The sequence below is a fragment of the Phlebotomus papatasi genome, chromosome 3 (genome assembly GCF_024763615.1).
Source record: "Phlebotomus papatasi isolate M1 chromosome 3, Ppap_2.1, whole genome shotgun sequence".
Lineage (NCBI taxonomy): Eukaryota > Metazoa > Arthropoda > Insecta > Diptera > Psychodidae > Phlebotomus > Phlebotomus papatasi.
Genome location: NC_077224.1, coordinates 39,521,245 through 39,537,787, shown reverse-complemented (window position 1 = coordinate 39,537,787; position 16,543 = coordinate 39,521,245). Strand labels below are relative to the sequence as shown.

General features: G+C 33.4%; 1 protein-coding gene across 1 annotated transcript in view; it reads left to right on the top strand.

Annotated features, from left to right (window-relative positions):
- The window catches only part of LOC129805585 (kinesin heavy chain), a 40,141-nt gene extending 23,598 nt beyond the window's left edge, over window positions 1-16,543 (top strand). Inside the window, exons 5-9 of the mRNA XM_055853613.1 lie at window positions 1,820-1,921; window positions 6,652-6,769; window positions 6,838-7,177; window positions 14,910-15,052; window positions 15,117-16,543. Of these exons, the coding sequence (XP_055709588.1) occupies window positions 1,820-1,921; window positions 6,652-6,769; window positions 6,838-7,177; window positions 14,910-15,004 (655 nt within the window). The 3' untranslated portion in view covers window positions 15,005-15,052; window positions 15,117-16,543. The remainder of the gene's footprint in view (window positions 1-1,819; window positions 1,922-6,651; window positions 6,770-6,837; window positions 7,178-14,909; window positions 15,053-15,116) is intronic.

The following is a 16,543-nucleotide window of genomic DNA, read 5'->3' as shown; positions in this document are numbered from 1 at the left end:
TGTGTTTGAAGCACTCACAGCCAATTCACAAAACAGAAAATGGTGCTAAAAACATGCACAGCTTAAGCATAAAACTGTTATGATTATACTTGTTTGGATTCTAGTTGAGTTACGAGTATACGGACTGAAAAAAATTATAAAACATAGGTCATTTATGGGTACTTTACCGATTGTGACCGATACAGCTCGTTTGGAAATGTCAAGGCCTGTCCTAAAAATTTAAATTTAGTCAAATAGGAAAAATTGGCTCTCTTAACTGGTTAAACTTTGACTTTTAATTATTCAAGATGACGATTTTTAGGTCATAGATATGTTTGGAGGAAATGTCTACTTGGATGACCTACAAAACATATCCAGAAATAAAAGAAATCGTAGGAGCCGTTTTCGAAATAAACCAAAAAACATGATTTTTGTGGGGATGGTGGGATTGTGGGGGGGGGGAAGAAAACGTCTGGAAATATTGTTTTTTATTGGGGTTCACTGGAGACCGGAAGTTGATACCTTTTACCGTTTAAGCTCCAGGGAAAAAGACGATTATAAAACTGCTCTCTCTTTGAGTTCGAGCAGTAATAAAAAACAACTGATTTAAGTCTGAAATATTCATATAATCAACTGATTATAAACAGTGTAGTGGGAGATTTATTATTTCGAAAAGATGGTTTCGAATCAAAATTCTTTCGCTTAAGTGCATCCAAGGTGTCCTCTAACCACTTTTAGATATTTGTTGCATTTGATTACAGTTTTAGTAATTTACAGTGTTTTTAAAATGAACCTATTATCGATACTTTCCAGCGATATATTCGAAAATGAAGAAAATCGCTTAATTCAATTTCGAAATAAACCAAAATGGTTTAGATAAAGTCAGTTCGCTAGAGAACGTTGACTTGTGGGACGGTAATAAAAGACCGAAAGTTGATACCTTTTACAGTTTGGAACGCTAAGATGGAGAGAAGTTGAAAAAGTGAATAGTTACCGTTCTCTTTGAGTTCGAACAGGAAAGTTAGCTCTTTCTGTCACTTTTGGCCCCTTTCCGTCATTATCAGATTTTTTTTTGCTTTTTTTTGTGAATAGGGTAATTGTGCCAAATTGCCATACTGTGCAAGCGTCAAAGTCGTCTCAAGTTTGAAAAGTAATATTTTTAATACAAATTGATTTTTATATTATCTTCTTTTTAACGAGTGTTGCTTGGGACTTTATACGCAGTTTATCACCTTCATTTTCACTCAAATCATTCTTATTCCATTTAAAAAAAAATAAAAATGTAGACACAGCTTTGGTGGCCTATTTCGGCCACCTTCATTCTTAAAGTTCCTTGCCTTCCCGGGATTTTTCCAGTGCAGTGTCTTTTTCACATTATCTCGTGTGTCGAAATGACATTTTTGTTATGTTTTTGCATTGTATGATCTCTGGAGTACGCAAAAACTAAAATTCATCGAAAATCGAGGAACAAAAAAAGTGGCCGGAATTGCAAGCCGGCCGGAATTTGGGACACTTACCCTATATCATATTTATTATAAACATTTCTTCAGTCGAGACGTCATGGAGTACAACTTTTTTCTGCATGTACCCACTCAGAAGTTGAATTAACTAATAGAGGCGTTTTATAAACAAAAAAATACTAATAGAGGCGTGGTCTATTTTTTTATTTACCGCATCTTAAGCCCTGCCCATCACAATGCTATGGGTCTTGAAATACAATTATTATGGTAAAGTCTTACATTTAGTCAGTTGATTTCGATTTAGTATAAAGTATACCGAATAAAATTGCCCAATTTTGATAATATGAAGAAAAAAAATAAATGAAAATTTTCTTTTGCAGTTTGAACCAAAAATTAACCCTTGCTCACCAGCAAATGTCATCGGACTATGAGAAGTTGAAGCAGGAGGAGGCAGATAAGTCCAGCAAACTCCAGGAGCTCATGTCAGTATCAAAGAAAATTCCAAAGTCCCAAAAGAATAATTTAAGAAAAGAAGCAGTATTAGAATATCCCGTAAAATGCAATAATCATCAAGTCCATTCACCAACAACATCACCAAAACGAAGATACAATTTGTTGAATTTGAATCACGATAGAACGGCTATTTCATTTGGTGATGAGAAATTTCTCACGAAATATCACAAGAATCTGCTAAATTCGCGACAAATTATTTGCGAAGATGAAATGGTAGAATCTAGCAGTGATGAAGATGATGCAGAAACCGTGGTGATGAAGGGAAGTGTAAAGAAGAATTGTCTGATTGAGTATTCTGATAGGGCGAATACTTTTACCAGAAGAATTCTATCGACAATTCTTGAATATTTCCCATTTACAATTCCCACGCTGCATTTGCATCTTCTCATCTCCCTCACAATGGTCATTCTCACTCATCGATGTCCCCAGTATATTATTGTCGTCTAAAATAATCCCTTTTATCTTTTTATTTATGCCAAAATATGCGTTTTTTTATATTTTTATTTACTTTGCAATAATGGCAAAATTCTAATTGACTAAATTATTGTGATATTCAATTGAGCTAAAATTACTGTAGTCAAAATGTATCGTGATTCAAAATTTTTTGAGAGATATCAAATGGAATCCTTAAAGCAAAATTGGTGAATGGGATTGTATATTTTTGATATGAAAAAATCCTTATCTCAGTATTTTATATATTTATAACTTTTTTTTATTTAATTAATATATTTTTGAGCTTTTTCTCTCTTTATTATATACATATTGTTTTTTTTTTGAAAATGAAGGGTGTTTTAAAGGAATTAAAAAGCTCTCATTTTGATAGTAAGCTTTTTAATCGTGCAACTTTGAATTTTTGCTAGACCTTCTCCTTTGCTAAATTGAGAGAAAAGATCCCTTAACTATTTTCAGGAAGCAAATTTCATTCAGTCTTACTTTAATAGAACGATTTTTTCCGATCCAAAAGAACTTAGTAATTAGGCTTTACACATTTTTCAAAGTTCAGGGAAAATCACAAAGTTTGGATAAAAATGTCTCAGGTAGGGAAAGAGCTCATAAGTGTGGATAGTTTCTAAATTTGGACACTTTGAGGGTAAAATTGGACACTAAAAATAAATTAATTAAAATTATGAATTTTTCTTGTAATATTTAGGGTAACTGTGCCAAATTTCGGCATAGTCGCATGCAAGCACCAAGGTCTCAAGTTTTAAAGGCAATATTAATACAAATTGAATATTTTTATTCCTTCTTCTTAAGGAATGTTGCTTGAAACCTTGTAGACAGTTTATCGTCTTTATTTACTCTAAAATCATTCTTAATAAATTTAAAATGAATAAAAATGTAGACATATCTTTGGTGCCTTATTTCGGCCACCTTCATTCTCATAGTTCTTTGCCCATCGGGAATTCTTCAAATCTCTTTTTCACGCCATCTTGTTTGTCGAAACTACATTTTTTGTTATTCTTTTGCATTGTGAGCAATTCCTTACGTGAAATATGACAGAAGAAAATATTCACCAGTGAAGTGATACTTTTTATTTTGGGCAGGTGTTTCTTTTCACTAAATTTCGTGATGTTTTAGCTTTCGTGATGACTAGGTTATTAAAGGAGTATCATCTCTACGAACGAGATGTAGTGGGAAAAGGCTTAAAAGGGTCTCGGAAAGGCCAGAGAATGTACGAATCCGCGCGTACTTGGTGTACCGAAATCAACTCATTTTAATGAATGATATGGAAAGTTTCCGGACTTCTTGTGACTTTCTACTGTCCCCTTACATAAACAGAAAAAATGATTTGGTAAAATAGATTCTTGAAATGGAGAAAAAATGATTAAAATTATTGAGGTGGATTAACTGTCCAAAATTACAAACAAAGTGTCCAAATTTACAACCAAGGTGTCCAATCCAAAATTTAAGTTAAATTCACCTCTACATATCAATTCATTTTTAAACGTATTAAGACTAATTTTAGTAAAAACAAAGACGATAAACAGCTTGATAAGTTTCTAAACAACCTTCCTAAAAAGAGAGTAACAAAAAAAAAACAATTAGTATTGACAATATCGCACTGCAAACTTTTGAGAAAAAAAGAGGGTGCGATTAACATTTTTTTCTTATAAATTTAACACTTTTTAGGTTCAAAATATATCAACATTTTTTAATGTTAATTTTGCACCTTATTAAGGGTAAAATTAACATGAAAAAAGGGTACCTTTAACCCCTAATACACCTAAAAAGGGTAATATTTACACCGATTTTGAATCAATACTACAGGGTAAAATAAACATTTCCGGAATGTTATTTTAACTTTTTCGTATTTCTCTCAGTGAACCAGGCACCACCAAATTCACTTCGGCTTTTCTTTTAGCTCAGGCCTGGTTTAAATCGACGAGTTACACAAAAGTGAGCAAGTTCATGAAAAGGACATTTATCTTAATAAAATTGCAATTCAAACGTTCTGCCATCCTGAAATTGCATAAAAATTTACTTTTTGAAGCAAATATTTCACTGTTGTTGACATTGTTGACGATGAAAGTGTTAAGAATATCGAACTTCGAAATGGCAGAACAATCAGAAACTTGTACTTTAGACTTCCGGTGGATTTTCGAATAGGTTTGGCTTGGCTTTGGAGTGGCTTTGTCTCTTCGAAAGGTTATTACTGACCGGAACCATTATGATTCCTACACTGAGAGAAATCCGAATAAGTTAAAATAACATTCCGGAAATGTTAATTTTACCCTGCAGTATTGATTCAAAATCGGTGTAAATATTACCCTTTTTAGGTGTATTAGGGGTTAAAGTTACCCTTTTTCATGTTAATTTTACCCTTAAAAAGGTGTAAAATTAACATTAAAAAATGTTGATATATTTTTACACCTAAAAAGTGTTAAAATTATGAGGAAAAAAAGTTAATCGCACCCTCTTCTTTTCTCAGTGTATTCATTTAGCAACCTGAGTCCTGAAAAAAAATCAGCTACGCGAACTGCCCCACTCTCCTCTGAATTTGAATTTTAATACTTTCAAATTGCAATCGAACAGGGTTAAACTAGCAATCATATTCCCTTTTGATTAAATTATAGCCCGCAAAGTTGCACAATTTTAATTATCCCAAAATGAAACACCTTTCATGAAATATACTCAAGTTCCTTCCATGAATTATTAGTAATTATTTATTTTTATAATCATTTGAACAGACATATTTTGCCTGATGTAATCTTATTTTTTGTTTAAACATTAAGTTGCATGCTTCTCTTGACTAAATTTTCTCCTCTCTAGTTGTTTTATTTTTCACTCTGTTTAAATGATCGCTATTTCATACTGTGAAATTAATTGAAACAAAAAATAAAATAGAAAATTAAAAATCAAAGTAAGATTGAATAGAGAAAAAAAGAATTATAAATTGTCATGATAAAATTCACAAAGAGTATTTTCTTGCTGTTTTTTTCCATTAATGTAATAGTTTTTTTTTGTGATTGAATCTAATTTCTGTAAATGGTCTGGTTTATATATTGCTGAGAAAATATATAAATATGAGACAGTGCAAAGATATTGCAAAAGAAAGAGACTATAGAACGAGAACATGTGTTTTGCGAAAGAGCAAAGTAAAAAAAAAAAGAAATGAAGAAAAAATGGATGACTTTTTGCCAGGGAATCGCGATCATTTTGTAATGTGTTTGATCTTGGTTCCATTTAGCAATTTTATAATTGGTTTATTTTGTTTTATTTTTTCTTTCTTTCGTACACTATAGTTTCTCATTTGATTTAACACAAAACTCATGAGTTGGAACTTCTTCTTTTTTTTTGTTGTTTGTAATTTATTGACCTGGCAAAAATGCGTAGAATGGATTTTTGTATTTTTGTTGAAATTCATTTTGTTTCTTTCATCTTGGTTAATTTCACCGGATTTTTCGATTTTTCAATAAAGAGAAAAATACTTTGGTTTTGAAATTACATTGAGATTCTGCGTATTTGATGTATTTCTTCTTTTTTTTTAAATATTGGAAAAATATAACTATTCTTGGACAATATTAGAAATTTTAATGATATTGAAGAGTTACAAAGAAAAACAACACGAAATATTGTACTTACACACACTTTTTACTGTTTAAGAAGAAGAAAAAAATGTGTATGAAAAAAATAATGATTTTTAAGTGTCAGGTTTGCAATTAATTTCAATTTTATGGGTTTCGCTCTATTTAACTCTTAAATGTGATATTTTAAGAAAGAAAAAATGTAACTGCTTAAGTTATTTTCCAAGCTTCTTTTGTGATGGTGTAAATAACATCCCTTTCATGTTCTTAAAGAAAATGCAATAAAAAAAAAGTATTTTATTAATTGTAGAACAAGAAAGTGAACAATTATAAATAAATTAAAAAAAACAACCATGTATAGAAGGTGTTAAATTAAATGTAAATATATTATGAAAAGATCATAACACATGTTCTCGAAGAATATTTTATTCACTTCCTTCTGTGGTCTCTTGGGAATTTTCTTTCTCATGCCATCTCTTTAGGATGTTGTAGGAAAAACAAAGAAGTATTTTGTGTGTGTGATTAAAAAAAAATGGACTAAACAGCAAGAAATTCTCCCTCTAAAATTGTAATTATGCATTTAGTTTTTTTTTTTTTATTTCGATAAAATTATCTCTTGCCAAATGGATTTATTATCAAAGGGTTTTCCCTCTTGTTTCTCACCTTTCCGACAGCTTGACAAATGAGCGTCGTGAACAAGCAAGAAAAGATCTCAAAGGATTGGAAGATACCGTCTCGAAGGAACTTCAGACCCTTCACAATTTGCGTAAATTATTCGTGCAAGATCTCCAGGTAATAAAATCATTCAGGAATTACTCATTAGCAAATTGTCCGAAAAATTGTTAATTGTAAATTTTTAGGCACGTATCAAGAAATCAATCACCTCGGAAGACAATGAGGATGATGGAGGATCACTGGCTCAGAAGCAGAAGATCTCCTTCCTGGAGAATAATTTGGAGCAACTGACCAAAGTGCACAAGCAATTGGTGCGCGATAATGCTGATTTGCGCTGTGAGTTGCCGAAATTGGAGAAGCGCCTGAGGACAACGATGGAACGTGTCAAGGCGCTAGAGACTGCTCTAAAGGAGGCAAAGGAAGGTGCAATGCGCGATCGCAAACGCTACCAATATGAAGTGGATCGCATCAAGGAGGCCGTTCGACAGAAGAATCTCGCTCGACGTGGCCCTCAGGCACAAATTGGTAAGTTTAAAATGATTTTTCTATTTGGATCATAGGGGAGGGTGGGGCAGTTCAAGAAGGATAAGTTTCATCTTTTACGATTTTTTACTACCCCTTTATTATTAATCGTATCGAGATATACAAGGCAATCATCTTTACAATGTCAATTTTCGTAGTAGAAAATCTGATAAGTCCATTGTAGACCGCCCAGGAGCGCCTTCCCGTGGCGTGGATGCTTCTTTCATGCCCCCGAAGTGTGAAAATTGTCTAAATTCAGATCTTTGCATCCGGCGGGATTCGAACTCACAACTGTGAGAGTCGATTCAGAGATCTCGTCCGCCCAAGACTCAACCCAAAAAACAATTTTTTCTTAAAATAGTCTTGTAGAATTCCCTAAGTAAGGCATTATAGAACCAAAACTCTTTTTATTTGCTTATAACGCTCTTGGTTCCATCACTGAGATTACTTATAAGTGAAGTGGCGCACTCTTAAGGATCTTAAGAGCTTCTGTAAAAATTTAAATCGAAAATTCTCACTTTAAGTCTTTTAAAAGTGTACTAAAAGACTTGTCTAATACTTGGTTCTATAAGGCAGCTGTTTTGCTTCTTGGGAACGCTCTTGCCTATTGCGCCACTGAGATCCCCTTTAAGAGTAATTGACTAATGGTGGTATTCCAATGAAAAATAAACATCTTTTTAGCACTTTTCTGCTCTCAGGTGATTCTACATAATCAACCTTTCTTTTTATTGGTTCCTGTTCCTATCACGACTGTTTTGTGATTCTATAACACGGCGTGGATTGGGGAAAATAGTCGAGATAGGAACCAGTACAAAAAAAAGTCGATACAAAGATTACAAAGCGGGCACTGTATTCATAAATGAAAAATGTAATAAAAATCGGACTAGTATCATGGAAATATGTTACAGCCTAATGGATAGATCATTTTAATTCACAAATGGTATATTTTTCTTAAATTCTTTATAATTTTTTAACTTTAGATCCCACAAAAATAAATAAAACACGAAATGGTAGCCACATAGGGTAAGTGAGCCAAATTTCGGCCAGCTTGCAATTCCGGCCACCTTTTTTGTTCCTCGAATTTCCATGAATTTTTAGTTTTTACATAGTCTAGAGATTATACAATGCAAAAAAATTACAAAAAATGTCGCTTCGACGAGCAAGATGACCTGAAAAAGACATTGAAAGAATTCTTGAAGGACAATGAACTATGAGAATGAAGGTGGCCGAAATAGGCCACCAATGCTATTTCTACATTTTTATTCATTTTAAAATGTATTAAGAATGATTTTGGAGAAAATAAAGATGATAAACTATCTGCAAGGTTCCAAGCAACACTCCTTATAAAAGAGTAACAAAAATATTTAATTTTTATTAAAAATATTACGTTTCAAACTTGAGACTTTGTCGCTTGCATGCAACTATACCGAAATTCTCACTCACCCTATACAGAGAATATATTTTTACTAAATTTAAAATTTTACTGGTATTACAAATAGAAACTTTGTCAGAAAAATTCAAAAAAAAAAAATGCGAATTTTACGTCTTTTTCATATAGGTTTTAGGAACTGTTATCCTCGTGCAATCATTATAAATTTTGTGCTAATAACATAACATTAGATAAGGTAAAGTACCCTTTATCCGACCGGTTCCTCTATTCGACCGATAGATTTATTTATTCAATTTATTTATATTTGCTATAATATTTTGTGTATGATCTAACATTAATAGGTCAATTATTCTTTAAATAATACGAATAAGTGACAAATTCATAGAAATTGATGAAATTCACCATCAAATATTCAAAAATTGACCCACCGGTCGAATAGAGGAACCCGGTCGAGTAAGGGTACTTTACCTTACTTTTTCATTTGGTAAAAGTTTTAAAATGATTGTATTTGGTTTTATACCAAAAAAAAAACCACTTAAGAAAAAATATACCTAATTTTTGTACGGAAAATGTATGAGAATGCTCTGCCCTGGTTAAAGCTCCGATTTTGTTCCAGCCGGGAATGTTCAGGAAAAAGATTTCCCCTTTTAATTTTTCATTGAAATAACACCTCAATGATACAAAAACTGAGTTTATTATTTGTTTTTGCAATTTATTATTATAAAAACTTTATGAACGGGAAACTCCTGGATTTTTAATCGTCCCCTCAAAACTGTTTTAAGTGCGTTTGATTTGTATCATCGAACATGTTTTTGGAGGTGTTGGAGGGGATGAGGGGAAAAAGAGGAAAGATTCCCCTAGACAATAGACTTATAGAAGGGTGGAGGGTTACTGAAGACCAAACGTCGATATCTCTTATCGTTTAGCTCCTAGATCGAAAAATATATACAACCATTAAAGTTTTTTTCCCAAAATAAGTCATTTACGGGTCTTTATCTGGTTCATTGCCGATTGAGTACGGTACAAGTGAGTTAGAAAATTCAAGAAATCTTTCCAAAAAAAGCCAAATTTAAACAAATCGATTGAGAAATAGGCCCTTCAAAGTGGTTTAACTTTGACATTCGAACAATCAATGTCGAATTTTTTTCGACCATGGCCGAAAATAAAAGAAATCTCTAGAGGCGTTTTCAAGAAAAACACAAAAAAAACATTATTTAAGAGGGGATGGAAAGGATGTGTGGAATAGGAGGAACCATATTTTTAAGGGGAGGGGTCACCGAAGACTGGAAGTTGATACCTCTTAATTTTTAAGATCCAGCATGGTAAAAAGTTTAAAAAAAATGCTTTATTGAGTTTAGAAGTAAAATAACAGTTAAAATCCAGAAATCTCACTTACGGGAAGACCTTATTCTTTTGTCTATTTTACAGTAGACTCTCTCTCAATTGGGCATTTGGGGCAAAATGTCATCCGGTTTATCGATAGATTTGGGCATCAAAGCCTTTGTAAATTCCACAAAAAGCGCTCAATTATAAAGAATCACGATAAAATAGGAAGAACTACAGCGAATTTGAGCAAATTAGCTTCATAATTAAACGTGAAAATTGTCAACAAAATTTTTCGCGCGATTGAAAAAGAGTCGATTGAGCGAGAGTCTACTGTACTGCTTAAACTCCACAGAAAGAGCAGTAATAATCCCTCTGTCGCGCTGTTTGTCCGTCTGTCTGTCCAGCTGTCGCCACCTCTAGAGTCCAAATGGTTAGAGACAGCGACTTGGGTCCTAAGGGGGACCCTCTCATAAGTCGACCGAAGGATCGTTAACATGTCCATCATTTTCCCCCACTCCTCCCCTGCCCCTTCAAAACCAGGTTTTTTTTTAGGATTGCTCGAAAACGCGTCGTGGGATTTTTTTTCGCTTTTGGATGAATTTATACATTTTTTCTCTGAATTTATTACTCAAAGTATTTAAATAACGGTATTTTTTAGGACCCTGCGATCTTTAGAGGTTTTAATTCTTTTTTCAAGAAGAATATTACTGCATAAGAGACATTTTCCTAGATACAATCCTTGTTTTATGAGTTTGAAGGATCATAAAAGATTTATAAGGAAGATCTGGAAAATTGCAGGGAAAATGAAGAGATAAAGATATGGTTTGTTCCAGGAAAATTTTCTTTGAGTCCTTCTTCACAAATTATTCTTAGAAACGACCAATATACGATTAACCTTTATTGTATAAAAGGAGTTTTGCAAAAAAAAAACATTACAATTCTTATACATATATGTTTTATGCTTTAGTGCTTTTCCAACATATTTTTGGGGTTGGTCCCGGAACAAAAGTTGTTACCTTTGCCAATACCTATTCGATGGTATAGGTCTCATTCGTGGCGAAAGGTTGGACCGTTTTGCCCAATGTCCTTTGTTCCAAAAATTAGCTCGTTCATGAACACAGAAAATTTCGTAACAAATTTGTACCTTCTAGGAGAAACAAAAAGACACCAAATATTAGTAACAAATTTGTTCCGAAAGCCACCATCGCATCGAAGCGAGGAGGACGCCAAATTTGTGGCATTGTTCGATCTACAATGTTTATGGTTTCACTTTTTTTTAATTCGGGATTCCCCTGAGATTCCCTTCCCCTCCTGCTTGCCAGTACTCACATATCATTTTGTAATGTACGCGTCTGTATAAAACACTCTTAAGTTGAATTTAATTTGATGTTTCTTGTGTTTCTTATAAACTTTCGCCACCGAAATCCATCTCGACTGAAGTATAGGCCTTAACTGTTAGACGAAACGGACGAAATCTTTTAAATTACGCAAATTTGTTCCGACAATGGGAACAAAAGGGACAGATAATCCTAACCGGCTTATGTAGGTGAGATTCTTAACGTGAACTAACTCGGAGTGCATGCAAATTCGATTTAGAGCTGAAATTGTGAGTCGCCATTCAGTTATCTTGAATCAAATTCGTGGAATTATACAAATTTTGTATTTAAACCAAAATATCAAGGATTTGGATAAACTGGCACAAAAGTGATATATGGGTGAAATGTAGACCAGAATGTACTCTATAATTTTCCTATAGAACATGATCTCATCGATTACTCAGAAGCCAAGATAATCGAGGTTTTTTGTTTCTTAACTTGTTTTTTCATCCAGAGTGCCCCAAGTAGTCATTTGTTGAGCTTCAACTATTTCAAAGAATTGTTGTATTTTGTGGGACTTTCCATTTAAAACCCTATTTTAAGTGTCTTGGTGGAGTAGAGGCAGTCAAATTGGCATCTGAGTGATTTCAAAGCGTTATTATGGGAAAAATCATTTTTTTCACACTTAAACGGCAAAATCGGAGTGATAGCGTAGTCTGATCGGAAAATGATGTATGGACGAAATGTAGAGACAAATGTGCTCTACAATTATGTTGAAGTAATCATTAAAATCGGTTCAGCGACAGTCGAGATAATTGAGGTTATGTGATATTGAAATTGGTTTTTCGACTGTGGCGCCCCTGGTGTTGGTCCCACAAAGTTCAAATGTTCTAGAAAGTTGTAGCATTTGGTGAGATCTTTCGTTTAAGCCCTCATTCATCAAAATCGGTCACATAGAACCGGAGATATGATTTTTTGAATTTTGTGAACTTTGACCCCTCATATCTCCGGTTCTATTGAAACCACAGCGCGCATACGCACCATTTTGGAAACGTCCTAGACTGGACTACAACATATTAAAATTTCATTAACTTGCACAATGCCGTTTTTGAGAAAAGTGACTTTGAATTTCGATGAATTTTGACGCTATCACAGCGCCACCTGTGGTGACTTTTTGAACTTCCATCTGAAAGTGCTCATCGAGACGAAACCAAAAAGGTAAAATTTAGGTCGCTATGTTAGTTAGAACTGGAGATAGAGGCCGGTCAATGTTCGAACTTTGACCCCTTATAGCTCGGGTCAGGGGTTATGGATCGACTTAAGGTTTTTTTTGTTTGATGGGTATAATCAACGGCTACAACATACTAAAATTTCAGCCCGATGCACAATGGAATTTTTGAGTTATTTAACTTATAAGATTTAAAAATTTTCTTTTTAATAATAGCGCCCCTAGCGGTGGTTTTATGAACTTGCGATGTTAGAAGGAGAAGTGGCATTTCACGAGAGCTTTCCAAAAAGCCCTCACTTTTTAAATTCTGACAATTGGAACCGGAGTTATGGCCATTTTAAGAAAATTTTTTTGGTCCCTTATAGCTCGGGTCAGGGGGGTCGGGGGACCTTAAGTTTGGTATTTATGGAAAGCTCTAAGGCCCAGCTATAACATACTAAAATTTGAGCCCGCTCGATGCCATAGGGGCGGAGCTATTGAGAAAACAAAAAAAGGGGGGTCTTCAAAATGGCGGAAGGAGGGGTGGGGGGTGGGGGGTCAATGCACCAAGTTGCAATTTTCACCCGATATATAACCTTTGCCGAAAACCGCAAGTCGATATCTTTTTTAGTTTAGGAGCTATTAAGCTCCAAAGAGCGGCCGGCCGGCCGGCCGGCCGGCCGGGAACGTAAAATAGCCACATATATATTCGTGATCAGGAAGTGCTGAAACACATTTTGGCCAAGTTTGAGGTCGATCGGACGACATGAAATTTTGTTAGGATTATAGTAGGTGAGATTGTTAAGAATCTCACCTAATATCTGTATGCGGTTCCAACTTTTAGGAACAAATTGATATAACACGAAATCAACTCAAATTTGGAGATATTCCGCCGTATCAAAACGGTTCTAAAAGAAAACTTTAACACAATTGTCACTGCATTCCGTAACAAAACCGTAAAGAAAAAATATTGGAACAAAAAAATATCATCTCCAGGTACATATTTGTTCTAAAAAAAATGTTCCAAAGATAATTTGTCCCAATATTTTGGTCAGTGTTCAAAAGTTTTTACTGTGTACACGGTAAAAAATTTCGGCACGTATTTGTTCCAAAAATTAGCTCGTCCACGGACACCATAATTTTTGGCATAATCTTATTCATTTTATGAGACTCAAAAAGATACCCAATATTAGTAACGATTTTGTTCCAAATTGTAGGTCGTCCACGGACACCATAATTTTTGGAACAAATTTGTACCTTCTAGGAGGAACAATAGTAAGGAATTTGTTCCAAAATATAGCTCGTCCACGGACACCGAAAATTTTTGGAACAAATTTGTACCTTCTAGGAGGAACAAAAAGATACCCAATATTAGTAACGAATTTGTTCCAATAAATAGCTCGTCTAGTATAAAAGCGTATCCCTCCTCTCACACTCAGTCACCCGTCACCGAAGTGAAGAGGACGCCAAATCTGTGGCAATTTTCGTGCTACATGGTTTAACTTTTTTAATTCGAGATTCCCTTCCCCTCCTGCTGCCAACACTTGCGTATGATTTCGTCATGCATGCGTCTGTATAAAACACTCAAGTTGATTTTGATTTGATGTTCCTTATGAACTTTCGCCACCGAAATCTATCTCGACTGAAGTATAGGCCTTAACTGTAAGACGAAATCGGTTACACAGATTTGTTCCCGACAATGGGAACAAAAAGATTCCCCATATGAGTAACAATTTGGTTCCAAAAATTACCTCGTCCACGGACATCGAAAATTTTTGGAACAAATATGTTACAGATGTAGGAATAATATTGTTATAAAAAATATGTACCAATTTGTTCCTGACAGTGGGAACAAAACAGCCGAGTGCAACAAATTCTGTTCCAAATTTCGGGAACAAATTTGTATAAAACGAAATCAACTCAAATTTGTAGAAATTCCACTGTATCAAAACGGTTCCAAAAGAAAACTGTAACAAAATTGTAACTATATTCCGCAACAAAACTGTAAAAAAAACTTTTTGGAACAAACAATTATCTTCTCTAGGTACAAATTGATTCCAAAAAAATTTGTTCCAAGGAAAACTTGTTCCAATATTTTGGTCAGTGTCCAAAAGTTTTTACCGTGTAGAGAGCGCATTAGCTAGGCGAATGGGGTTATATTTGAGCTCGTTGGAAAGATCTTGGAATTTCCGATAAAACTGAACCAGTTCCAATCGGTTTTGAAGCGGTAATGCACCGGTTATGATCCGATAAATATTTTTTGTACTAAAATCAATTTTATTACTCTTAAAATTATTTTGTGGAATCTTTCGAGTGATTTACTAAATCAATTGCGAACCGGTAAACGGTAAATGATGTGAAAGTAATTTGAAGGAACAGCATCTAAGTCAAGAATTCGAGCACTTTGCAAATTCTGGGCTGCTTTGTCACCACTTTTTTAAAATAAATAATGACATTTTTTGTAATGTGATATGAAATTGAATATTTTTCTTTCAGCCAAGCCAATTCGTGCTGGTCAGGGACATATTGTGAGTGGAATTCGTGGTGGTGGCGGAATTATTCCAGCCGGTGGAAATGCAGTTCCTCAGTAAATTTATCAGAGGTTCTTCTTGGTGGAAAATTAGTGAACATTCTCGAAAGTATGGAAGTTTTTGATCTAGAATCTTGTGTCAAAGGCTAAATTGTTGCTCTTTAATCTTTCAGGTGAAATAATTGACAATTTTCCTATTAGAGAGAGAGGAGACATCCAGTTAAATATAGTAGTATTTTTTTTTCTAGTGGACAAATGAAAGAATTATTGAGACAAAAATGTGCAGCAGTTTTTTTCAACACTGCCTGTATTTCCATACTAGCATTTTCTGTTTTGAAAAGAGGAAAAAAATGTAATTGATTTAGCATTCTTTGTGAAGAGTTGCACACCAAAAAAAATGCTTTTAAAAGAAAGATATATCCCGTTTAGATGTGCTGCTAATGAAAAATCAAAAGAAGCTTCTCTCTTTGGCACTATCCCTGTGAAGAATAGTTTAAAAAAATTAAATAATGATGATATAGTGTAAAATGCGAAACGAACGAGAGACGTAAGGAAGAACTCAAGAAAAAGAAAATTAATTGGTAAGTTCTTTTCCTTATTAAAGAAAAGTGAAAACTTCTTTATCTCAGAAATTTGAAATAACTCTACTTTTGCTGATAAAAAAAAACCCTTTTGCGTTGTGAGATGCAATATTTATGCTATTTACGATAAAAATGCAAAATGGTTAAATGAAAATTTAAAAGAAAAGAAAAACAGAGTTAAATGAGCATAAAAAATTGCTACCGAGTACATTACGATTAATAGATGATTATAAATAAATTCCCAGTGAATAATTAATGTTTCCCATGATAATGTAACATAATAATCTGATAAAATTAACTCTATTTGTAAAACATTCGGTCACACATTTCTTCTTGCAATTGTGAGAAAATGAAAAATAGAGGTAATATAAAACTTAATGATTGTGAATCAGCTGTTCAAGACATTTTTAATGCAAAATCTTCATCAGTCATAAATTCATTCACTGAAACTGAAATGCTTATCATTCGTTAAAACCTCTTGTTTTTTCTCTTTTTTTTTCAAAAACAAAAAAATATAAAGCAAAAGGGCAAAAAATCAATGCTTAATTGCAATGAAAGATACTTTACAACATAATTAAATAACTAATGTTTATAAATTATAAAGAGTCACTTAATGAGAAAGGAAGAACATTTCCTCACTTGGTAACTGTTTTTTGCCGTGCTTGCCCATCACAAAAGTCGAGCTAATCTATATAATAATCCGAAATTATAAAAAAATATAAAGATAAAGGTAAATAATAAAAAAAAACTCAGTGCTTCATCCTTAGGAACTTAGTAAATTATTACAATTTATAAATTATTTTAATAAAAAAAAAACAAAAGAAATGGAACTCTGCAAGATGCATAATTTAATCAATTTCGTAAATGTATTTTTACATAAGGAGTTAACTATAAAAAAAAAGAAAGTGAACGCAATATATTTTTTGTTTGATTTAATGTGCATACACGAAAATGATAAAAAATGAACATTTTTTGATGAGCTTTGGCTAAATAAAAAGAAACATTTTTCTGTCTTCAAA